At 31.4% G+C, this 27208-nt stretch overlaps 1 protein-coding gene across 3 annotated transcripts in view; it reads left to right on the top strand.

The window, feature by feature from the left end:
- Positions 1–27208, top strand: part of DYNC2H1 (dynein cytoplasmic 2 heavy chain 1) — a 253153-nt gene that overhangs the window by 137505 nt on the left and 88440 nt on the right. For all 3 annotated transcript variants that reach the window (XM_016163676.2, XM_016163673.2, XM_016163675.2), the window contains 7 exons: positions 746–877; positions 1862–1934; positions 11585–11745; positions 14478–14603; positions 17324–17434; positions 20933–21088; positions 25601–25676. In XM_016163676.2, the coding sequence (XP_016019162.2) occupies positions 746–877; positions 1862–1934; positions 11585–11745; positions 14478–14603; positions 17324–17434; positions 20933–21088; positions 25601–25676 (835 nt within the window). The remainder of the gene's footprint in view (positions 1–745; positions 878–1861; positions 1935–11584; positions 11746–14477; positions 14604–17323; positions 17435–20932; positions 21089–25600; positions 25677–27208) is intronic.

Below are 27208 nucleotides of genomic sequence, written 5' to 3'. Positions count from 1 at the left end.
AGTACTTGATTTATATTTATCTCACATGAAGTCCTGCAGATATAGATCTTCCAAATTCAGTATCATTTTCAAAAAATTCTTCCTCTGTATACATTCACATTTCTGATCTTGTAGCTCTAGGAAAAAAGTTTGGAAGAGAGACTACTGCTTGAGGTAGAGGGAATAAGTGTGTTGAGGAAAACCTCCGAAAGATGATATTGTTTAAGGTGAATATTGAATGCTGAGTAGAAATTTAGAACATTTAGAGGCAAAGGCAACAATATGTTCACAAATTGGAGCAGAAATGAATATGGTTTATACAAACATGCTTTGTTAAGGATTTGGTATTGATATGAAATTTGGCATATTTTTACAGTTTAATGAGCTTAATTGTGACAGTGCTTAAAATTTGCACTTGTATGTGTCAGTTATGCCTCAATTAAAAAAATACGTTTGTTTTTAATGAAAACATTCTTTTCTCCACAAGGTGGTGATAGATAGGTACAAATATTTTTACCAGAGAGAAGATTTAACAAGGATTGATTTAATACTATTTTGAAATACCTTTTTTTATTTAATTCTTGATTGAATAAGTTTACCATACTATTTCTGACCTAGAAATGATTAGATAAGCTAACAAAAAAGTAGAAAATAAAGGATAAATACTTATTAATAATTGATTCCATTTCCTTTTTTTAGTAATACATATACATATATATTTATGTCGGCTTGTAGCTCACTATATATGCTTATTTTTATTTCTTAGATTGCTCTTCCCAGTCTTTTTCAGACCCTCTGCTTTGAAGATGTTGCTCTGTGGCGTACGTTTTATCATAATTCAATGTGTGAGCAAGAGTTTCCATCTATTCTTGCAAAGAAAGTTTCCTTATTTCAGCAGGTAAGTTATCTAAATGCATAAAATTATTTAATGTTCCTCTTGTCGTTCAGAAGTCATTTAAATGAAAGCTCTGCCTTGGGTGTCACATAACCTTAGTGTGACATACGTGGGGAAGGACTGTCTGCTAATGCTATTTATCCCAACAGTGAAATCACTGGCACAATTTCTAGGTAAGGGGGTGTGTCCTGCTGTAGCTTTTATTATTCCTTCTGACTTTGACCCAAGAGGGATTTTGCAATAGAGAAAATATCTTACAGAAGAAAATTAAGATCTAGATTGTATAAGTTCTTTACTTATTTTGACGGTTTCTATCTGAGGAAAATATCTCATGGTGAGGAACAGGAGATTTTTTTCCCATTCTGTTTCAACATAGAATGATGAAACCTACTGACAAGTTCCACCCAGTCTTTTAGGGGAGGCAAAAGGCTTGGAATTGAAAAGCTCTGTAGAGGCCGATGCTCCAGAGTGACCCTTCCATTTCCTGGAAGTAGTCCTGTCCCTTGTATATATTTTTTTGTGAATTCTATTTTAAAAAACAAAAAGAAAAAAAAGAAAAACTTTATTTGAAAACATATATATGATTAAGCATAAAAATAGTGATTTGAAAATTTTAGGCAAGATTTTGGGACTGTGTTCTGCTGTCATCAGAAGTACGTTACCTACATACCCTTTTTTCACCTGGCATTTGGCCCTTTATTAGATCCTAAAGAAGTAGCTAACTCTATGACCATTACATGATGATGTTTTCTTTTGTTGGTAGGTTTGAGGAAATAAATGGATTTTAGTAATGTTTTGGCTATAAAGATGTATCTGCAATTATACCTATTGTGACAGTTTGAGGCATAGCAAATATTGTGTAACAGTTATAAGTATTCACATATTTTAGTAAATATTTGTTTAATTAATTAACATAAATTATTGTTTAGTTAAAAAATCTATTGTGGGAACTTTATGATTTAAAAATATCCCGAACTTTATTTTAAGGTTCTTGTGGTACAGGCTCTCAGACCAGACAGACTGCAAAGTGCCATGGCCTTGTTTGCATGTAAAACTCTGGGTAAGTGTAATACTTTTCTAGAATTAGACCATCGACCTGAATTATTTGTTTTAAATTTACATGTTATTTTATGCTGACCTTAGTTTAGAAGATTATAGGTCTTTTTTTTCCTTCATTCCACTTATTTTACAATCTCTACTTGGTTTTAAAAAATAATTTTTTGTATGACCATACTCAATGTATTGTTTGATGCATAATTGACATCCTATATTTAGTTAAGGTATTTGAAGTTTTAAAAATTCTTTTCTCATGGAAGCACTTTAGACATTTAGATATTTGTCCAAGAGGACTTTAAAGCAGGGAATCAAACGTTTTATTTAGACAATTACAGATACCATTGTCTTAGGGGAAAAATGCCTTTAAAGTGAGTTATTTTTGCTCTGAAACAAAAAATGAAAATTTGTGTGTCTTTCAGATTATAAATAAACTGTGAAATACATTTAAATCTTTCATATATTCTTATCTGAAGAATTAAAATTTATCCCTTACTTGGAAATAATAAACTATACCTTATTTCCATTTGCACAAGAAATTTTGAAAAACTATGTTAAGGAAAGCTTAGGAAAAGTTTTTTAGTTGAAGCATAGAGTCATATAAGAATAATGGGTCTTTACTCTTCTAAACTGCAGATTTGTTAGAAATATTTTGAAATGAATGGCATAGCTAAAATAGTATGCTGACATTTTTTTCTAAAAATTCTTTATTTCTATTTAATTTTTCCATATATATGTATATGAAATTTTATGAAGAAACTGTTTTTTACTTCATTGTAACTTACATATATTCCAATCAAGTAAGCCTAACATGCATGTTTTATGCATGTTTCTCTAAATTTGTTTTTCTCATATAAATAAGTTTAGCACAGAGTTTTATGAAATTGAAAAAGTATGCTGGGTCTTCCATGCTTCTCACACAGAAACTTTAAAGTATTGAATAATCATTCTTTTGTTAGTTTATAAAACTGTTATAATTGGTTATATCATGGTGTTATTTTGAGAAATTGTCTCTTATCTTTAGAGGGTCAGTTTTACTCTAGTGACTACATTCTTTCATTTAAACTTAAATGTTCATAATGATAATAATCATAGCTAAAACTTAAATCACTCTTACTATAGGTTAGGTACTAGTCTAAGTGCTATACATGTATCAGCTCATTTAATCCTCACAGCAGCTCTACGAGGGGCTATTTTTATATCTATTTAAAGATGAGGAAACAAGATCACACAGCTAAAAAATGACAGAATTCAAACCCAGCTCCAAAGCCTGTGTTCTTATTAAATACTGAAAGAGTCAAATTTAGTCTCAGTTTAAAGAGATATTACTGGTGGGTACTAATATAAAACAATCTCTTTAAACCTTAGATAAAGTTATTTTATACATATATTCATTTGTAACCTACTGTATTAGTTTCCTAGGGCTTCAACAAGTACCACAAACTAGGTGACTTCAAGCAACAGAAATTTGTTGTCTTAGACTTTTGGAGACTAAAAGCCCCAAATCAAATTGTTGTCAAAGCCCTGCATTATTGAAATCTGTAGGAGAATTCAAGATTCTTCCTGCCTCTACCTAGATTCTGCAGGCGTGCTGGCAGTGGCAATCTTTAGTCTTCCTTGACCACAGCTGCTTAACTCATCTCTGCCTTCATTTTCACATGATATATTCTCTGTGTGTCTCCATTTTCACTTGTCTCTTTATAAAGATCACAAGCCATATTGAATTAGGGGCCTACCCTATTCCAGCATGACCCTATCTGAAGTTAACTGATTGTATTGACAATGACCTGTTCCCACATATGGTTACATTCCAAGCTATTGGGGTTAGGACTTCAACATATCTTTTTATGGGGAATACAATACAACCCATAATATCTACAAACCCAACTTTTTACATAATGGCTGTCTTCTGCTTCACCTTCCACCAGGACATGCATGTACATGCACACTACGCACACACAAATATTTTGAGGGTCCCTTTACCCTGGTCACTTGGTGAGTTGGTGATGGGTATATGGAAATATGTCTGACCATATTCTGTGCTTTTCCTCCCTTAAGCATGGAGAGGAAATGTCCCTGTTTATTCATCTCTGGTAGGATGTTTCTCCACTAGGTAATTTTACTCATGTTGGGTAGAATGTTTATCCACCTAACTCTTGGTTGCAGGTTGAGATACTCACCTGAAACTCACTTAAACGAAAAAGGGCAAAAAGTATAACCAGTACTCAGAAAAGAAAGAGGTAGGGTTGGCCTCTGGGCCAGCTGGTTTCATGGATTCAAAAAACATCAAGAGACCTTCTTTCTTTGTCTCATCCTTGCAGTTTCTCTCTTACCCATCCCTCTCCCCCACTTTGTTTCTCCCTTTTCTTAGTCTTTATCTCTCTCTCCCTTTCTGTCATGTTCCTTCTAGACTTTTATTTAATTCCTGCCTGTGTTAACCTTAGCCTCAGGATTCATATATATTCTGGAGATAAGGCTGCCAATCTCCTGAGATATAATTTAAAGTTTGTGATTAAAGAGAACCTTCCCTCCAACTTCATCAAAAATTCTAGGGAAGGTACCTCTGCCATTAATCGTATCAGAAATATATGGAATAGCAGTTTCACCAAAAGAAGTCATGGGTGGGGGAGGGACTCTTACAAGAAATGGGGGAAGAAATGCTGATATGAAATGATAGATATCCATTATAATCAGCTTACATATAATCTGTTTTAACTAATTTTCATATTTAAGTAGTTTGATAGTTGAACCATTAATTTGTAAAATGCATTTTGAGAGTCTGATTTTTTTAAGTTACAAATATTTAACTTTCGATTCTGAAGTAGTTGAATAAAGATATTAGTATCCATGTTAAAAGGTACTTATGAGCATACTATGTCTTGTAACTGAAAAATTTACCATGTTGCCAAATGTAAACATATGTTGAGTAATAACTATATTAGTGGGTATATAATAAATGTGCAAATCAACTATTCCTGTATTTACCAATTGTTAGCTGATTGAAGTAGCATTTAGCTAATATTTTTGAGAAAATAAAAGCAATAAGATAGAAATTCTTTATTTCTCACCAAACAACTTCCTACTACCTGTATTGGTACTCATATTCATTCTGCTTTTCCTTCTGTTACTATGAATGAATGCCCTTTCTCTAACTAAAAACCAACCTTTTTGCTCTTTTTTTTCCTAGTATTATTTCCTTCTGCATTATCAATTTCACCTCCTTTACTGGATCATTTCTGTCAGCATACAAACATTTTAGTTTCACCTGTCTTAAAAATGCCTCCCATGGTCCTCTTCTCCTTTGTTGTGATCATTGTATTTCTTTATTTCATTCCACAGCAAACCATGTTGAAAGTGTGTCTGTAATTAGAGAGTGCTGTGTCCCATTTTCTCAGCTCTTATTCTGTCTCTAACGCACTCTGTTTGGACTTCCATCCCTAAGGTTCTACAGTTGCTCTTGTCAAGGTTAATAATGTGTTCTTCCCTATTGTTATCTGTGATTCTGTCTTATTTGATCTTTCAACAAAGTCGTTCATACTTCCATCTTTGAAAACTCTCCACTTCCTTCTCTTGATTATCATATTTCTTCTTTCATCTATCAACCTTTTTAGGGTTTTATTTTCTCACTGGCTGCTTCTCTGCATGTCTTCTAAATATCGAAGTAGTCTTCTTTCCACTGCAGTCTTGTTTTGTTTTCCCTTCTTTCCTTTTCACACATTTTCTCTCTAGGAAACCTCACCTGGTCCCCAGCTCTAAATGTGATCAGTAAATTATTGACTTTTTTTATCTCATTTCTGTCCCTGACCTCTTCTTTAGAACTCCGTAGAGTCAAGTAACCAAATGCTTATTTGATATTTTCATGTGAATGTTACCCCACAAATTTAGCATGACCAATACAGAACTTTTGATCTCTCTGTACTAGCATCCACTGAGTTGCTCAAATCAAAAACCCAAAAATAATCTTTTCTCTCTTTATCTTACATACATAATCTACCAGGAAGTCCTTTTAATTCTACCTCTAAAATTTACTCTGAATTCATTTACTTTTTGTCATTCCTACAAACCTAATGCAAACTACCATCATCTCTCACCTCAGTTATTGCCAAACCTTTGGCTCTATCTTCAGAATATATTCAGAATCCCATCACTTCTCACACCTTCACTTCCATCTACCACTTTGTTCAAGCCACTGTCCTATCAGCAGGATTATTACCATTCAGTCTTCTTTTTCTTCCCTATTTCCAGTTTATTCTCAGCACAGCAGCTAGAGTGTCTTTTGAAATGTGTTACATCCTCTGTTCAGATTCTTCTGATGGCATCTCATCTTTCTGAGTCCTTACTGTTTTACCTCTTCTTGTCCTTTGCTTCCCCTCAGATCTAATCTCCTAACATTCTCACTTTCGCTCAGTCTTTTCCAACCTTAATAGCCTTCTTCTGCCTGTTACTTCTAGTGCTTCAAGTGTGTTTCTACAATCTCAAGACCTTACCATTAGCTATTCCTGCTTCAAAGAGAGCTCTACCCTCAGTTATCTCACGCATTTCTCTGCTGGGATGTCGTCTTTTCAGTGAAGATTTCCCTGAACATACTATCTAAAAACGACATACTCTTTTTCTCAGATCTCTATATCTTCCTTTACCTTGTTTATTTTCCTCTGTAATAGTTATCACCATCTGATATAGTTGTTAATTCATTCATTAATTGTTGGTCCCCCAACTACAATATAAACTATATGAGGGAATAAATTTTGTTTTGTTCACAGTCATGCCTTAATGCCTTAAATAGCTTCTGGACAGAGGCACTATAAAGTGTTAAGTCAGTGACTACCTTTTTAATTGGTCTCCCTATTTCATTTCTTGTATCTTCTCTGCTCTGTTCTCTCCAGAGTGCTGTGTTATCTTTTAAAAACTTAAAACAGATCATCCTTGTTTTTTGCATAAAATCTCCAAAATTTTCTTAAAACACTTAGAATAAAATCCATATTTCTTATATAAGATTCTAAGCCCCCCCACAGTCTGGTCCCTGTTTACTTCTCCAACCTCATCCTGTACCCCTCTTTTTTGCCCCCCATATATTATATGTGGGAAAAATAGCCTCAGGGCCTTTGTACTGTTTGCTCTATGTTTTTCTTTTTCTTCTTTGTTAATGGATGGCTACCCTGTATTATTCAGTTGTTAACCTAAAATATTACATTTTCAGAGGGGTCTTTATGATCTATCTCATCAGTACCAGCAATCAACCTGTTTTATTTCTCTACTTAGTAACATAATCCAACATAATCTAATATATTTCTAGCTTTCCTATATATTTATTGTGTTTATGTAACCCAATTTGAGTTTAAGTGAAACAAGGCAATTTTTAGTTTTTTAAGAGTCTACCATTTTCTCACCCATTTAGTCTTTAAAAATATGTTCTTTGTGTCACATTGCACATAACCTATTTTATTGACTTTGTAGTTTGACCCTTTATCAACTGTTTGGATTACTTAGGGTACTATCTCATTTTCAAGTTAAATGACATTTAAGGTTTGACAGCATTAAGTAAAGGCCTCATGATATTCAAATGCTTTGAAGGTTTAATATATTTCTAAAACTTATTTCTAAGCAAAAGTTATATATACTGGTGGATGGCTAGATGACTTTATTTTGTCAAGTGGATTTATTAATACAGGTTTATATAAAATTGGAATTTTTATTGTGTAAGTTTTAAAACTTCAGATTGCTGGAGAATTATAAGCATGTATCTTTTTTAATCCAGTTTTAAAGATTTGATTTCAAATGTAATTTCTTGAGCATCATTCATATGGAAAGATTTTTATTAAATTTTAGCAATCCTTTTATAACCTATTAACTTTAAAATAGTTACTTAAAAAGTGTTTATGAAAGCAGTTTTGAAGATTGAAGTTAGTAAAGCAAGCCTCAAAACTTCAGGCATACCACTTTAATATACTCCTACAAACCAAGCCTTATGTACTAGCAAAATCTATTACATTACTTTTTTAAAATAGCAGTTACCAGATGCAAATATTCTGACTTCTGCAATCTTGTTTTAATTTTGACTTTTTTTTATTAACTATTCTGAGCAAGATATTTTAAGACATATTCCTGGAAGGTGTTGCAGTAGCTACTGGCACCAATAACTTCTTAAAAGTTTTTTACCAAAAAGCCTTTCGGGCCTGCAATTTTCCTAGTTTTACAATCTTCTAATTCTCTTATTCAAGCTAGTAACCCATCCCATGTACCTTGCTTCCATAGCTCAATCTGTGCTGTGCAATCTGTGTCTAAGAGGAAAGGAAGGCCATAAGGAAATGTGTATTCATTTTCTATTGCTTCTGTAATAAATGTCACAAATTAGCAGCTTAAAACAATATCCATTTATTATCTCATTTCTGTAGATTAGACGTTTGGTGGGCTCATCTGGTTCCTCTGCTCCAGTTAACACAAGGCTAAATCCAGGTGTTGGCCATCTGGGCTCTTTTTGGGAGTCTCTGGGAAGAATTCATTTCCAAATGCATTTAGGTTCCTCACAGAATTCAGTAACATGGAATGGTAGGATTGAGATCGGGATTTCTATTTCTGTTGTTTGGAGTCCTCCTCAGCTTTGAAGCCACTTGTATTCTTTGGTTTGTCTCCCCCTTCCACAATCTTTAAATCCAACAATGGCAGATTGAGTCTTTCTCATGCTTCACATCTCTCTGACCTTTCCCTCTGCCTCATCTTTCCTCCTCTCTTCTGCTGCATCTCTTTGACTTTAGATGGAGAAAATGATCTGCTTTTAAGAGCTCAAGTGATTAAACTGGCCCACGTGGATAATCCAGGATAACCTTAGTCATATCTGCAGTATCCCTTCACAATGCGTACCTAGCTTAGTGTTTGAGTGAACAACCAAGGCATAGGAATCTTGAAAGGGATATCCTTAGAATTCTGCCTACCACAAAAGTTTGACTTTTTTGTTTGTCTCCAGGCTAGAGTATTATTTTATTTTAAAAGAGTATTTTCCCATTTAGTTGGTTGATGTATATTCAGTTAGATAGTAGTTGTTGATTGGCCTTTTTATTGATGTTTGTGGTACATTTTTAGAGTTGTCTTTTCTCGCCAAGAAAGGAAGAGTAATTTTGTACACCTGATGCTTATCAGTCTCTTTGTTAGGGAGGATTAGCTAAATGAGGAAGAATGAATGGATTATACTTACCACCTGTAATAGTTTGATGTTAATGTTTTACTTTATTCAGGTACCTAAAAAGTTCAAGATTTATAGTTGTTAGTTTTTAAACTGCAAATTATTTCTTTTTTATTTTATCAGATAAAATACTCAGATAATAAAATAATTTTTTCTTTAACTTATTTTTAGATCTTTTTTTCCTTTGGAAAGAAATGATATAGTTTACAGATGCATTGTCAAAATACAGTGTAGTGATTTACAAGAAGTTCTACACTGTGATAATTTACAGTACAGTGGCCATTTGGGGCTCTTTAATTTAATTGAATAGTTTTCAGTGATTCACACCAACAGTTCTAATGGTATCATAACTTAAAATTACTTGGATGAATAAAACCAATGATTATATACAGAGTCAATTTACTTAAAATGCTATAGAGATTTTATTGGAGTTTTAAAGGCAGAACGGCTAACAGAATTCCAAGTAACATGAATTTGTCACCTATGTTACCTAAAATGGCATGATATTTTTCATGATTTTTTCCTCTAATCTAAAATGTTCCAATACTTTGAAATGTTGTATAAAATGAGTTAATGAATATATATTTATCTTCTGAGGAATTTTGATTGTAGAAGAAATAATTGAATTTATGCTAAACTCTGGATATAAAATGGTGAACAAAACAGATATGATTTTTGCCCTCATGGAGTTTATAGTTTACATTTGTTAAATTAAGATACAGTATGCCATTCGAACTTATATAATTTTATTAACTAATGTCACCCCAATAAATTTAAGTAAAAAAAGAAATGGTATAGCAATCTGCATTAAAAAATTTTAAAGACAGTTTCTACATTGGCATATATTTTCCAAATAAAACACATTTTAGTCCTCATTTTATATGAAAATATCTTTATATATATTTTGACATTTTTGTCACATAATACATCTAATTAGATGTCTATGAGAAGGTATAGAGAAATAAAAAGATAAAAAAGAAATAAAAAGATAAAAATAAATAAAAAGGCATAGAGCAATAAAAAGAAGGTATAGAGAAATAAAAAAATAAACACCTGTTATTCCGTCATTCTGCAATAATCATTATTAACATTTTTACATAGGCATTTCTATTTAGGCACATTGATGGGTGTACATTACAATGGGACTCATGTTGTCTATTTTGTTGAGTAATCTGCTTTTCAATAAATCACCATTTTTGTAACTTTATTTCCATTATAAGGTTATAAAAATTACTCACTTAGAGTTCTTAATGTCTTTCCCTAGTTTTTAACTAATATCAACAACTACATTGAAAGTCCTTGTACATGCTTCTTCATTCATATCCTAAATTATTTCTTAAATTAATCATTATAATTTAAATTACTTAGTCAAAGGCCATGTACATTTTTAAGACTTTTAATACATTTTATTAGACAGTGCATTTAATTGGCCTACAATTTATTGAGTTTATGCATAAATAAGCGAATGTTTGAATGAATGAAAATATTTCTTATTACATTGCCACAAGTACATGAGAATTCTGTTATGTCTTAAAACAGGATGATTGTGGGCAATTTAAATTTAGTTAAAAATAACATTTATATAATATGCCTTTGGAAGCAATTCATCAATTTTAAGTCATCATTGTAGTAAATATCACCTGATATTAGGAATATTTCTGCCTTTGAATATTACTTATCCTTATGTGTTGCTGTTGTGAAGAATAGAAGGTAGTGGTTCAGGTATGAAATTTTTTTCAGGACGGTCATCTAGAAATGCCTTTTTGGCCCACTTAGTGACATTGAATTCATACCTAGAAGTGTTTGCTACAAAAGTTAAGAATTTCTTCATACTATTTTAGAATTCCTGAGGTGCACTATTGTCTATTTATTTCTACTTTTGAGGATATAGGAAAGCCCTACTTACCTTTATAGCCATTCTGTTATATTCTACTGATCTTCTGGGTTTGTTTGTTTGTTTTTTTACTCTTATGTCATACTCTTCTTTTTAGCTCAATTCAAACAAGTATATTTTTGGTTATTAATCGAAGTGGGTCTTCTTTAGCTTGGCTTTGACAAAGTACATTAATTGTGGAAACATTCTAAGTTTAGCAGAAGAGATTTAAATATAATCATGGTATTATAATTTCTTATCTTTATAGGACTTTCTAGTTTGTGAAGAGCTTCAGAGTTGAAAAAACACAGATGAATTGTGATGAATATAGTTAGCAGTTAGCAGCTGGGTGGCTTTTGGCAAAATATTTGATTCCTTTGAGAGTTTCCTCAAAATAAACTACCATAAAATAAACTACCTGGTATAATGCTTAGCATAAAATAGGTGCTAAATAGGCAGAAGCTATTTTTATGGTATTCCATTTTACCCCCAAATAACCTATGGATTAAAACATTTCACCTATTCTCTATTATATTTTATGTCATTAGTTTTAATATACTTTTTTCTTATTTGCTTTTTATTTTTAATTTCTTTAATATATCTTTAGGACTGAAGGAGTTGTCCCCACTCCCTTTAAATCTCAAACGTTTGTACAAAGAGACACTAGAAATCGAACCCATCTTGATAATTATTTCCCCGGGTGCTGATCCTTCTCAGGAACTGCAAGAACTTGCTAATGCTGAAAGAAGCGGAGAGTGTTATCACCAGGTCAGTACGTAACTACTCTGATACTACAGCTATTGCTCTTGCGGCTATACTTGATCCTGTTAGTGAAAGAGATATTTTTTTGTTGTTGCTGTAGTAAGCCAAATAATGTCCCCCCAAATGTGTCCACGTCCTGATCCTCAGAACCTGTGATTTTATCTTACATGGTAATAGGAACTTTGGATATGTGATTAAGTTAATCTTGGGGAGGTTATCCTGGATTATCAGGTGGGCCCAATATAATCACAAGGGTCCTTATAAGAGGGAGACAGAAGAGGTTGAGTGAAGGAAGGAGATGTGATGACAGAAGCAGAGGTCAGAGAGATGAGAAGATGTTATGCTGCTGGCTTTGAAGATGGAGGAAGGGACCATGAGCAAAGAAATGTAGGTGACTTCTAGAAACTGGAAAAGGCAAGGGAAGGATTCTCTCCTAGAGCCTCCAGAAGGAGCACAGCCCTTGAGTACAACCTTTAGTATCAAACCAAATACATCAATTTTAGATGAGTGGGACTACTAACCTCCAGAAGTCTTGAAAGATAATGAATTTCTACAGTTTTAAGGCTGTAAATTGCAGTAATTGATTATAGCAGTAATAGGACTGCTATTATAGCATGAATATATTTGCTTATATTTTAAAAATAATTTTAAAATTTTTACTTGGATGCTTTTACAATAAATCAGCAGTATTTACTTGCAAAAGCTTAAAGGAGAGAAATACATAAATGTTTTGAGAAAAATTTATCTAATATAATGCCATTTTTTTCTGAGGTAAATTTAGGAGCTTTGGTTTTGTTCAGATTACCTCCTTTTTTCAATTCAGTTTGCATGCAAGTTTGAAGATTAATTTACCCTCAGTTTTTGACAAGTGAATAGACATTTTTTTGTTGTTAAAATAGTTAATTATTAAAAAAACAAATACTTCACAAGAACCAAAAATGAAAAGTAGGAATGTAATGAGGAACATAAACAGAAGATAGCAAAATAGCAGAGAATTGGGCTGAGTTGTGCAGGGTTTGCACAATCTAACTCTAGGGAATTTCATTCGGTCCTAGTTATATATTAATATATTCATTAGGACAATATTCAACTATTAGTAAGGTGTCTTAAGGAAGGGAGGCCCCTTTCTATAGGTTGTATCCGTTAGCAGTGATCTTGGCAGAAGGATAAGACCATTTGCATTCATAGTGGATTTGACTGTTTAAACTTCTGGAATTTTAGGTACTGAATTTGCAAAATTTTTTAATATAGTAAAATCTTTCAATATGGATATTTATTCATAATTCTGTCATTTAAAATTTTTGTGGCTATGACGAATATATGTGCTAAGGATAATAATATATTCTTAATGAAAAATTAATTTTTAATTCAAGAAATTGATGTGGTTTTTTTGGAGAGTGGCTAATTATCTTGACATTTTCATGTTGTGCTTTAAAACTTTTCTTATAGTAAATATCTTCTTCTGAGGTTTCATGAACTTTTACTTTTAGCTAGTTTCACACAATTTACACCTTATGGAAACTTTTGAGTTGCGTGTTTTTAGCTACCATTTCAGTTCAGCAAAATATTTATCATTTATTTCACTCCGATTATGATATACATTCCTTCATTTTGTTTTTGCATTTTAATAAATGGAAAACTAATATGTGTACTGAAACAATTCAACCAATATTTGTTTCATCCTTCCTATTTTCTTAGTGCCAGGTTAGACCTTGAAAAAAAATTTTTAATCAATATATGAGTATTTATTACCTATTTTATTGTATGCTTTACTATACAATGAGTTAGACATGGTTCCCACTCTCAAAGACTTTATAGTCTAATTGAAAAATAAAATTAATACTTGTAAAAGTTGACTACAAAACAAGTCTTATATAAATTGTCCTTAAACATGCGAGTTTAGACTTGATATGGTAAGCAGCATGTAGCCATTTTAGATTCTTTGCTAAAACTTTTATAGAATTTTAAATTTAAGTAGTCACCTAGTCCAAGCATTTAAATAGATCTCATGTACTGAATATAGTATCTAGGCTTTCAACTTCTACTTGGATACTTTTAATCCTTGGAAGTTTTCTATTGCATAAAGTGGCCTATTCTACTACATGAGTTTTGTAAGTGCAGATGGGCTATAGAGATTGGAAAAATTGGAATAGAATTCCAGGGAGATCAGGATTCTCATTCCCTCTCCCTCTTCATTCATTTCTACTCTCTCTCTCCCCTTCTTTCTTTCTGTCTCTGTCTGTCTGTCTGTCTGTCTCTCTCCCCCTCCCCTCCACTATCGCTCTCCCTCCTCTTCTCTCTGCCTCTTCTCTCTGAGGAGCAGTAGAGGAGTAGAAGGCCGAGTATAGAATCTTGAGGCTCACCAACATGTTAGGATTGCTAGATAATAAAGGGCCAGGAATAACAGTTAAATAGACCAGTAGCTTGAGAGCCAAATATGTGCAATGTTGGAGAAATTAAAAGTAAATTTCAAAGTATTCAAGACTATAAAAAACATTTCTTTGAGGGTCTATGTTTGAGAGGGTAAGAATTACAGGAAATAGTGGGATGAGGAACAAAAGACTTCAATAATTCTTTATACTGTTCTATAACTTGCAAACCTGTAATGATAATATATTTTTAATAAATAGAAAAATATAGTCTGATAGTTCTTATTAAAAATTGGGAACCTGATTACATGTTACAACATGTTATCAGATTTGTTATTTTAGTTTTGTTTTTCATTTTTATTTTTGCAGGTTGCCATGGGTCAAGGTCAAGCCGATTTAGCAGTTCAAATGCTAAAAGAATGTGCGCGCAATGGAGACTGGCTCTGTTTGAAGAACTTACATCTTGTGGTGTCTTGGCTTCCGGTTCTGGAAAAGGTAGAGTCAGATAAATGTGATTCAAATAATACTAATATATTCAATTTAGTAATCTCCAAGGAACATCAGTATTAAAAAATATGTCATGAATTATTTATGATGTTTATTTTTAAAAATAGTATTTGATGAGAAAGCATTTAAATCTGTTAAGTATTTTTTCCTTAAATATGTACATTTGTACAGACCAAAATGGATCTTTTAGAAAGTCCATAAAAGTCTCTCTTTTAAAAGCATTTTAAGGAAAGTCAGGAAACTGTTAATCAGGATTGAAGGGATGCTTAGAGAATTTTATGCAGAAGAAAAATAGGGAAATGCTTTAAAGGATCGTAGAAAATCTATTCATAACATTTTGTTCTTGTTCTGATCTACCTGTTCTTTATGTTCTTGTTCTGAACATAAAGAAAAAAGATGTAAAGGGATCAGAAGGAACTGTTGAACTTTCTAGGTTATAAGAAAGCTAGGATATAAACTGATGCAATTAATTTATTTAACTTGGTGGCCCAGGACAAAAACAACCTTAAGACAGAACAAATTGTTGGTAGGTTTTAAATGCAAACCTGGATTTAAGTCCAGTGTTTACTTAAGAAAGATGAATATGGTCTCTGGAAGTTAGAGATAACTCTGAAGACAAGATGTTCCTTGAAAGCTCTATGTGATTTAGCGAAGTATTGGGAGTGGGGAAGAATATCATGGTTAATTTCAGCAGCACAAGTAGAGACATAGTGGTTGAGAAGTTCATGCCTAGGCCAAAGAATGAAGATGTCTTTGAATATACTTTAAGGGCCAAACAGGGTGATATGGGGCATTGGAGTAAGATGTATAGGTTTTGGAATACCCTGAGAATCATGCAGAAGGCTTTGAATTTTTGTCCTAGGACATAGAGAGTCAAAGTTATTAGTAATTAATTAATTTAATCTGACAGAAGTATTATTTAGAAAAGAACCAAACAGAATAATAGAGTGGATTGAGGGAAGCCCTAGCCTAGTAATGATGTGTTGAAAATTTGCGCGTTCCTTTTATGTTGGCAGCTATAGCACCTTACACAAAAGTTAATTAATAAATCTTTGATGATTGAGTTAATGACTGAATAAATGAATTGATAGACCACGATGATTCTTATAGTCAAGAAGATACAGTTTTAGAAGTGAAGTGTATGTGAATGATCAAATATTCATTATATTACAGTCTTCTGTAAAAACCACTAATGTGTAAAAATATAAAATTCACATCTGATGAATCATGTTTTAAAACATATAAAGAATAATTGTGAGTACTTGAATCTTGCTTTCTTTTTTGAACAGTATATTGATAGCTATTGATTTATAGAAAATATAATTGCAGTTATTACTTTAAAAGCAAGTCTTAATTAGAACTTTTGAAGCATATAGGATAGATTATATTTTAAAAATTTAAAAAATTTTAAAAATGTTTGCTTTTTTTCTGGGAAGTTTGGATGAATTGTTTGGATATGAATTTACAAATTTATTTTAAATCCAATTATATCACAGATGTATTGTTTTACATTTTTTTAAACTTTACATTTGACATTATAGAACTTTACATTAATATTTTACATTTATGTTTCAAAATATTGTTAGGTATAGATGCATTTTATAACATGATTTTAAGCAAGCATGATGTTTTATGGTCAATTCTTTTGCCATTTTTGGTTATCTACATTTCACATATTAATGAATCTTACTATCAGACATAACATATTTGTGAAAATGATTTTTAGATTTCTCTCTTTTTTAGAGCTATCAATATTTTTTTAGAGCTATCAGTATTTCTTATCAATATTCATTCATTCTAAAAACATTTGCTGAGTACAGAAAAAAGCCAGGAACTATGATAGGTACTGGTTACACATAAAATTTGTACCTGTTCTCTAGGAATTTAGTTTAGAAGAGATAGACAACATTTATAATTAATGTGTAGTGTGATTAATACTACAGAAGAGAATTTAAAAATGTCATCAGTGATTAATTCTGCTCGGGATTGTGGTAGTGAAGAGTTGGAGAAGATATTCCCGTAAGATATGATATTTAAATTATATTTAGACAAATAAATGAGAATTTGTCAGATTCTAAAGAAAATAACAGGCAAAATAATATGATGATTAAAGACAGAGGCATAAGTAACAGTTTGAATAAGTCACTAAAGCATACATTACGAGTGGATGAATTTATAAGGTGAAGTTTTCAGTTTATATCATAGGCAATAGGATATACTAAAAATTGTCAATAAAAGGGTTGATATCACTGTGTAACTCCTGTGGAAGTGTGAATTGAAGCAATGAGAACCAGAAGGCCTGAAGATGATCAGTAGTTTAGTTAAAGCAAGTACGGCTAAAACTTATTTTGTACTTACTATGTACCAGGCGCTATTTTAAGTGTTTTACACAATACGATGAGATAGGGTACTATTGTTATCCTTGCTTAGCGATGGTGTAAGTCATAGAACCCAAGGTCACATAGCAAATAAGTGGCAGAATTTGAAGTTCTACCTCGTTGGCCTAGCTTCAGGTCCAAATTCTTATCTATTACACTAAGCAAGTAATAGAGAAGATGACTATTTAAAAGAAATATAATCAGAGCATTAAGAAATATATCAAGTCACAAAAAGAATTTAGGAAGAAAATTTACTTAGTAATAATTATAAAATCGAAATTTGAGTGGGTATTTAAGTAGATTTTTGTCGTTTTTGTATTTATCAACAAGGAATTAAATACTCTTCAACCTAAAGATACCTTTCGTCTTTGGCTTACTGCAGAAGTTCATCCCAACTTTACTCCTATTTTATTACAGTCAAGTTTGAAGATAACATATGAGGTAAGAAAATTTAAAACTTGAATCACTAATTTTATAAATGCAGTAATCTCTGCATGCCTTCTAAAGCTCTGTAAACAACCATCTATTATGCAAAACTTCCCTTTACATTTAGATGAGGTATAATATACATAAATAATAACATAAAGTGGTATTTATAAAAATGCCCTTAAATGCTTTCAAATTTTATTTTATATTATTTTGTTTTTATCATAATAAAAGACACGTAACATCATTGAATTTACCATCTCAACTATTTTTTAAATTAAATTTATTGGGGTGGTATTGATTAATCATATAGGTTTCAAGTATACAATTCAATAATACATCTGTATATTGTATTGTATGTTTACTACTGAAAGTCATATCTCCTTCTATCACCATATATTTGATCCCCTTGACCCTTCTCAACCATTTTTAAGTGTATGCAGCAGTCCCCAACCTTTTTGGCACCAGGGGCCAGTGCTCCTGTGAAAAATCTAAGGCCTGATAATCTGAAGTGAAGCTGAGGTAATGATGTATTTGCCTTGCCTGCTGCTCACCTCCTGCTGTGTAGCCCGATTCCTAACAGGCCACAGACCGGTATTGGTCAAGTATCAGTCAGGGGCCAGGGTTTGGGGGTCCTGGTGTGTGTGACAGTGGTGTTAACTATAGGTATCTTGTGCAACAGATCTCTAGAAATTTTTTCATCTTGCAAAACTGAGACTGTATCCATTGAAAAGCAGCTTGCCATTTCCCTCTCAACCCTGGCAACCGCCATTCTACTTTGTTTCTATGAGGTTGACTACTTTAGATACCTCATAAGAGTGGAATCATGCATTATTTGTCTTTTTGTGATTGGCTTGTTTTACTTGGCATAATGACCTCAAGATTCATACATATCATAGCATTTCCTTTAAAAAGATTTCCTTTTTAAAGACTGAATAATATCCCATTGTATGTATATAATATGCTTTATCCATTCATCTATCTATGGACATTTGGGTCTTCTACCTCTTGGCTATTGTGAATAATGCTGCAATGAACATGAGTGAGCAAATATCTCTTTTCAATCTTATTTTCAATGTTTTTTTTTGGATATATATTCAGATGTGAGATTGTGGGAACATACAGGAATTATAATTTTAATTCTTTAGGACTGTTTTCCATTGCATTACACTATTATATATTCCCAACAATAGCACATATTTTCTCTGCATCCTTGACAATACTTATTTTCTGTTTTTTTTTCTTTTATAATAGTGGCCATTCTAATGGTGTGAGGTGATATCTGTGGTTTTCATTTACATTTCCTTGATAATTGGTGATGTCGAACATCTTTTTATATGCTTGTTGGCCATTTATATATTTTCTTTGAAAAAATATCTATTCAAGTCATTTGCACAATTTTAAATAGGATTACTTTTGTTATTATTGAGTTCCAGGAGTTCCTTATATATTCTGGAGCTGAGAGTTGAATTATAGGAGTTCCTTATCAGATATATAGTTTACAAATATTTTCTCCGATTTCTCCTGTGTTGTTGGTTTCCTTTGCTGCATAGATGTTTTTAAGTTTGCTGTAGTCCCATTTGTCTGCTCTTGCTCTTGTTGCCTGTGCTTTTTATCTCATATCCAAAAATCAGTGCCAAATTCAATTATTTTTTCCCTATGTTTTCTTCTAGGAATTTTCTAGTTTCAGGTCTTAAACATTTAGATTTTTAAATCATTTTGAGTTAATTTTTGTATGTGGTATAAGGAAAGGGTCCAACTTCATTCTTTTGCACATGGATATCTAGTTTTCATAACATTTGTTTTCTTACATAGCTATGTTAGATTTTTAGTATATGTTTTTTTTCCTTCTTTCCTCTCATCCATCATCTGTTCATCTTTCTAAAGGTAATGCTGGGCAGATCCTTTCAAAACCTGATATATCCTAAAGTATGTGTTTATAATGATATCATACCACTGGTCAAAGTCATAAATAAAATAATAAGCTGAATTAAAACTTTTTAATCCTGGTGAAAAGGGGTTCTGCTTGCATTTTCTCTTAATTCGTAGAAACTTGTCTGTTATATGTATTTTTTTCTTAAGAAAAATGTCTTATTTGTGTTTATATGTACCTCTTATCTTAAATCGGTACTCTGTTCTTTTTCATCTGATGATGTTGTCTCATTTAAGGAAGAAAAGGGATAAGGAGAATGCAAAGATGTTTTAATATTTGGAAATATGTTAATTGAATGGATGCCATTTCTATGACTAGTAAGAAAGAAACTTTGCAGAATATTCTCCAGTCACTCTCGTAGTGCATTCTGCTTACTAAACTCGTTTCTTGAACTGGGTTGTATGAGCCATAAGAGCAGTGGCATTTTTTTTTCTTTCTTTTTTTAACTCTTCTTTTCTTATCATATACTTGAAATAGTTCAATAAAGAAGAGTTAATATATCATGGGAATTGTTTCTTGAACATTTTAATTAAAGAGCATCTTATAATTAGATAGTATCTTTAAAAATTGTAAAGCCATTCTATTATTATTCTTATTCTTGATTAATTATGAGAATGTTTTTAAAAATTTATTTCAAATGACCAATGTCATACTTATCTACTTTTTCTTAAGGTTTTTCTATTCACTGAATTTCCTGTTTTTTTCTTTATTTTTTCTTCTTAATGTTTTCCTTAGATTTATATTTGCTTTTGTTTCTCCTGATTTCATATGTTGAATGTTTAATTGGTTTATATTTATTTTCATTAATATTGAAATTATTTTAAGTCTGTGAATTCGTAGTTGAGTATATCTTTAGTTTTATCTCATAATTTGACAGTATTTTCATTTTATTTTTCAAATAGTCTGTATTTGTTTATAATTTTCTCTGTAATTGTATATGATTTATTCATTTTGCATAATCTTTAGCATAGTGCCTTTTGCAAAACTCTAAGTGGTTGATCAGTTTTATATTAATGTCATGTTTTATTGAATCGTGCTCAGAAAATTTGACTTATTCTATGAAAATCTTTTGTAAATGTTTCATAACAAAACATTTTAAAAGTATAATTTTGATATGTACTTAGTAAATCAATGCTATTTTTCTTTTACTTTTAAACAAGTTTTTTTTAAGAAAAAAAGCAAATGAAAAGGATCGCAAAGGGAATGACTATTCTTTATAGCAGACGTTCTTAAAGTACTATTGAATTATTTATTCTTTTTATTTCAAAAACAAACTAAAATTTATAGTTCAGTAAAATACCTTAATGATTATATAAAACTTATTTGGTTATTTTGAATATTGTTGGTTTACAGACTTTTTTAATTTGAAAAATTATTTTGGATTTATAATTGAGATGAACTGTTGTTAGGTTTAAAACTAGTTTTATAGTTGTACATTTTGAAGTAACGTAATAACAAAATAATTTAAGTCAACTTGGTAATGGTGTAAAATTTTCATTAAAATATGTTCTCAAAAGTGTTAAATTTATTTTATTTTTAAGATTTTATACACTATCACGTCTTTTAATTTTTTTCTTTAGTCACCTCCAGGTCTGAAGAAGAATTTAATGCGGACTTATGAATCTTGGACTCCTGAGCAAATTAGCAAAAAAGATAATATACATCGAGCTCATGCTCTCTTCAGTTTTGCATGGTTTCATGCTGCATGTCAAGAAAGAAGAAATTATATTCCACAGGTATGTAAGATCAGTCTGCGTTGTACATATTTTTTTATATTATAATATTTTCACAATTCGGTAGAAATAGCTAGTATTCATAATTTGGCTCATGATTCCTAAATTTGTATCTCTAATTTAATCTTTTATGTTAATCTTTTGGACTGTATATAGTTATCTAGTTCACATTGCTTTGAATTAAAATTTATAGAACCATGTGTGAACCATTGTAAGCCCTTAGTGATTGTTAGGCCTCATTTTTGCCATTCTATATCTCGCAGGTATGTCAAAGTTCAACTACTGAATTCCCTATACCTGTTTTTCATTTGATATGTCCCTCTCAGTAAAAGGCAGTGATTTCCATTGACTCTTCAAACTAGAAAGCTAAGAGTTTTTCTTAATGGTTTTTTTTCTTAGCCTCTCTACCCAATTTATTATCAGGTCCTGTTAATTCTACTTCCAAAACATAATTCAAAGTTCATATTTTTTCACCATTTTTTTCTAAGCCTCATCATCTCTCCCCTGCACTACTTTCTGAAATACCCTTCCAATTCTTCTTGCTTTTTCCATTTAGCAGCCAGAACTATTTTTCTAATATGTAAATTCGATTATTTCATTGCTCTTTTTAAAACCTATCTAGTAGCTTTCTATTGTATTTGGGAAAAAATATGCAAATTTCTTACCACGATCCACAAGGAAAGATTTGCCTATCTCTTCAACTTCCTCTCAGGCCCATGTTCCCACTTGTTCTAGACTTCTTTATGCTCTTTGAATTCATCAAGCTCTTTCTCACTATAGGCCCTAGCCATTACTGTTATCACATGCAATAGACTACGTTCTTCTACTGCTGTGGCAGTCCTATTCTATTGCTAAATGCCTTAGCCATCAGTTGTATCATTCTTTTATCTTTAAAATTTTGCCATCCTCTTTTTTCAACTTTGTCTACTTCTGTTGGGATAATCTCTCTTCAAACTGCCCTGTCTACTTGCCTGCCTTTCTCACTATTTCAGTTACATGTCAAGATAAGAGCATAGGTTATAGAATTATGGATTTGGGTTGAGTCCTGACTGTAGAATTTCCTAGTTTTGCGACCTTGGTTAATTACTTTAATCCCAATAAGCAATAGTTTTCTCAGCTGAAGAATGGGAATAATAATCATGGTTTATCTTTGTTATGAGGATTACATGAAATAATGTATGTTTAGAAGTGCTTAATACAGTGCCTAGCCCATAGCCTGCCAATAAATATTTGTTAAACTCATGAAATAGTAAATAATAACAGTATTGTGTTGTTTCATATAATTTACATACACTTGTGGGGAGGATATGCTTATTATTTTATTTTACAAAATAGGGCATTGGATCCGAAGGGCAATTAACTTGCTAAAGGAATCACATTTAAAAAGCTATAGAGGTTGGAAATGACCAAGTCCCTCTTCTTCTATAGCCTGTGCCTCTAATTTTTCTGACATCTGTCCTCAGTTAATTCTGATGAACACATGAATAGTGATAGTGATGCACCTTTATTGAGAGAAGAAAAATTATATTTTAAAAATAAAATTAGATTTGATTTTTTGTTAAATCATACAAATGCATATAGTATAAATTAAAAAGCAATGAAAAGGTTTGCAATTAAAATTTAGTATCCTTTCCTTCTATTCTCTTGCCATCCAATATCTATTCCCAGGTCATCAACTGCATTTTTTAGGTTTCCTTCAGGGATATTGTATAAATATACAAACATATTTTATGTATTTATATGCACATATATGTTCTTTTTGACTCAAATGACAACATGTTACAAATACAGTCTGTACATTGTTTTAATAACTAATGCATTTTAGATATTATTAAATATCAGTAGCCATTTAATATCTAATTTTTGAAACTAATAAAATAGAATATTGTTAACTGTAATTGAAAAATAAAAAAATCATTACAAAAGTATCTAATTTGAAAATATTTGTGTTTATTATATCAATATACGTATTTTAAGGAGTTTTGTATTATTAGGTGGGCATATATATTCTTTTCAATGTTTGCTGTGATAAAATACTTTCCTATACTTGCCTCATTTAGCACTTATTCTTCGTGGCCCATTCCTAAGTACAGCTTGTTTGGGTCAAAAATATGTGTATTTTTAAAAATTCACAAATATTACCAAAATGCTATGGATAGAGAATACAGCAATTCACTTTAACACACCAAAAAATATTTGAAAATGTCACTTGTTAAAACACTCTAGCTTTGCTTTTATGAAAATCATTAATGTGAAAGTAAAAGCAGATAAAATAGAGAATACCATTAATTGCTAGCAACTATGTCATAGGGATATATTTACTTCTACAACCTCTCTGTTGTCCCTCTTTTCTTCATTTGATTTTGCTTTCTTTTTCTTAAATGTCAACTTTCAGAAGTAAAGATCCATTACTAATTCAGCTCGGTTTTTATTTCTCATGTTAGTAAAAGATTATTTTTTTGCTACTTTTCATTTTAGTGCTGTATTTGGTTGCAGAATTAACTTTCTCTATTGTACACACGTATATTGTGCTTCTAATACTGTATTTTATGTAATATCAGTTTTGTTTCATATTTGTTATTCTTTGACATCTTGTTGTTTTTAACTAGATTATGAGCACTTGATAACAGGCCTCATCTCATTCATCTTTGTAAGGGCACTTAGCACAGTGCCTGGATTTCCAACTGGGCTAAATAGGATTTGATTAGCTGTATAGAAAACCTCTCACTCCGAAAATATACAATGAATAACAAATTACCTTCAAAGTTTTTGTATCATAATTTTAAAAATCATTACTTATTCAACAGTTTATCAGTAACTTTGGGATACAGAGTATAGTTCTTATCATTATAGAACTAGTATTTCTGTTAGAAATTGCTATATTAAGTAATATTGATAGCAATAGTCTCTAATTTTAGAGTTTTATAAATATTAATACAAATTATTTAAAACTTTTTAAACATTTCACAAATAGTCTTATAGAGTGATATAAGAAATATTATTAATAAGATTTCACTATGAGTTTGTAGAAAACTTATTTAAAATATTATAGGAAATTTAACTGTTGATGGGTTATATCAAATCCCTTCCATCTCCTTTACAGGTCTTTAATTCTTAGGTATAGTATAACTTAGTGAGTGAAGTTTAAATCTCTTGTTTTCACATTATCTATATTATTTAAAATAAATAATTATCTAAATACTAGTGATCTCCAAATTTATATATCCAACTCATACTAATTCTGTAAGCTGTAGCTTATATATCCAACTGTTATTTTAACCTATCCAGTTGGATGCCTTAAACATGACTGAAAATCCCACATAGTCTTGATCCAAGTACTACAATATAGTACTTGAATTTCTCAAGAGCACAGATTTTGTCTGTTGTTCATTGCTGTATTGTCACTGACCAAAACAGTGCTTGGTGTATGGCAGGCACCCAGTGAGTTTTTGTTGAACACTTTGTTCAATGATCTCATGATATTCCTTTCCAAATCTTGTATTCTTTCAGTGTTCCACTTTTCAGTGAATGACACCATCATCAATTGGAATAATCCATAAGCTTAGAAGTCATTCTTAAAACTTTTTTTTTTAAATCTTAACTTTCCATTCCAATCTAGTACAAAAATAATTTTATTGTCCTAACTATCTATCTGTTTTTGTCTTTTCTATCTGTTGTACTCACTCAACCTCACCCCACTAGGGTGACTTTCCCTTACCTCTTAGATTAGGTTAGATTTCTTTCTTATATACACCAAATATGTTCATTTCCATCACACGTACTACAGTTTGAAGTTGCATGTATATTTGAGTGATCAATGGTATCCATTCTACTCTTCCCCTCCCCCCACATTTGACTGAAGTGACATCAGGGCAGGGAATATTTATGTTTTGGTTCATTCTTTTATTCCCAGAGCTTGACATATAATATGCATTTAATAAATATTTTTATTGCATAAAACGAATTAGTTACAGTTAATGGAAGCACTATAGAAATTGTTTTTAATTGTTTCATATATTCTCTATAAAATATAGATCTCTATGAATGTCCTTTTTATATGAGCATTGTAGCTATTAGCTATAGGTTTAGATATTTTAGTTTCAATATGAATGCTTTGTGAGTCAAAGATACGGAAAATGGTGCTATACGCCTTTGAGCCTTAAATTTTTTTGTAATATTGTTTGTGGATAAAATTATAGAAACTATCTTAATGTATACAAAGTATGTAGACTCAAAATTTACTATGCTAATTTGGCCGTATTACCACATTTTTCAAAGATAAAAACTTTTATGGTATTATAAAGCCCTTTGCATTCCACGGAGGTAAATAAATTTCTGCTAAAAAATTACAATTACTTTTGATTTATTTTTTATTTTTATTAAATTATTTTATCATCTTTTTTTAAAGCATGTATTGAACATTGTTTTTAAAACTGTAAGGTCAATGATGCATACATAGGTGTCTTTGAACATTGCTTATAAGTTCTTTAATATTTTAAAAATTTGTTTTGATAGGGTTGGACCAAATTTTATGAGTTTTCTTTATCAGATCTTCGAGCTGGGTACAACGTTATTGACAGGCTCTTTGATGGTAAGTTCTAATGATAAAAATTTTTATTTCCGGTGTTAACGAAATAAATTTTTGAGGTCTTACTGACAATATGATTTTTTCCAAAAGTTACTTAACTTCCTTTTATAAGCTTTGCTATTTGCTTTTTATTTTGTGATTTATGTCCTGACTACCATGCTTGTGATCTCTGAGAGTTTGTATTGTAATCATTGTTTTTGATATAACCCATAAGATTTCACATTAATCTATAGTTCTTTGGAAGCAAAAAACTAGAAAGACCTTATCTGTACTTAATGGGCTTCAGAAGTTTCAGACTTCAACTGAATTATTCAGTTCTCTTTCAAGGGAACTGGTAAAATTCAGGAGGATTGTAGACTAAGGCCGGCATCAAGGATCTGTAGAATCATAATGATATGATTAAAGGGGAATCAGTAATCGAGGTACAAATAGATTGAAATGGGGCAGCAAACAAGACCATATAATCTGACCTCCTGAAGCCACCTCTTTCTGAGTCCTGAAGGTAGGAACAGTTCCTGAAATTTATTGTGCAAGGCCAAAGCATGGGAACACTAGAGTTTAGAGCAATGATAGATTAGAGAAAAGAATATGTTGATAGGAATCTCAAGCTTAAAAATATCTTAAAGGGAACTCTTGATTCCCTTCTCCCCTCTTTCACCCTGCTACCCTGGCAAACCACCGTTCCCTGAGTCTTCCCCATTTCAGTAAATGACACCACCATTCATGTAAGTTTAAGTTCAAAGCCTGTGAATCACCATGGATTCTTTTCTTTTTCTCATCTTTAGACATCTAGTGCTTTGACAATTTCTGTTTCTTTCATGTCTAAATCATATCATAGTTCTCTGTAGTTCTTTAGCTTCTTCAAGCAGTAGCTATTAGTTAATGCCAAATAGTATTCCAAATTATTTTGTTTGTTTATTTAAAATTTATTTGAATCTTACATCAGAAAAATATGCATCAATGTGAAATTCACTAAATTTTTATAAATAGAACCTATGTAACTAGCTCCAAATCAATAGAGTATCACCAACATTCCAGAAGTACTTCCACTATTCCTTTCCCCTGTTCCTTTCCACCCATGACTCAAAATTCCCCCATTGTGTGCCAAGGGTGACCACTTTCCTGATTTCCATGAGCTGTTCTTGATTCAACATAGAATTTTTTGTAGGATATATACTAATATTACATAGAAATAGTGTAATTTTACTAAACGTTTTTGAATATGTATTTGTTTTTTAATACCACTATGAGGCAGATGTTATTAGTGGCCTTTTAAGATTAGAAAACCAAGGCACAGAGTTTGAATGATTTATCATTGTATTTCAAAGTTGCAGTGGAATTAAGAGCATCATTTGATATTTACATATATCACACCATTGAATTTTTGTAAATAAGAAGTAGATGCTTTAAAATAATATTGAATCTCTTGGTAAAAATCTAACCATATGATCTTATGATTATAAAAATTTCCTGATTTTCAGAGACCTGCACGTAGGTAGAGAAGAGAAAACGTTCTAATTATAAAAGGCAGTTGA

This window comes from Rousettus aegyptiacus, unplaced genomic scaffold (genome assembly GCF_014176215.1).
Source record: "Rousettus aegyptiacus isolate mRouAeg1 unplaced genomic scaffold, mRouAeg1.p scaffold_m13_p_5, whole genome shotgun sequence".
NCBI classification, from domain to species: Eukaryota; Metazoa; Chordata; class Mammalia; order Chiroptera; family Pteropodidae; genus Rousettus; species Rousettus aegyptiacus.
The sequence above is the reverse complement of the archived record's forward strand: the minus strand, read 5'-3'. Positions and strand labels throughout refer to the sequence as shown.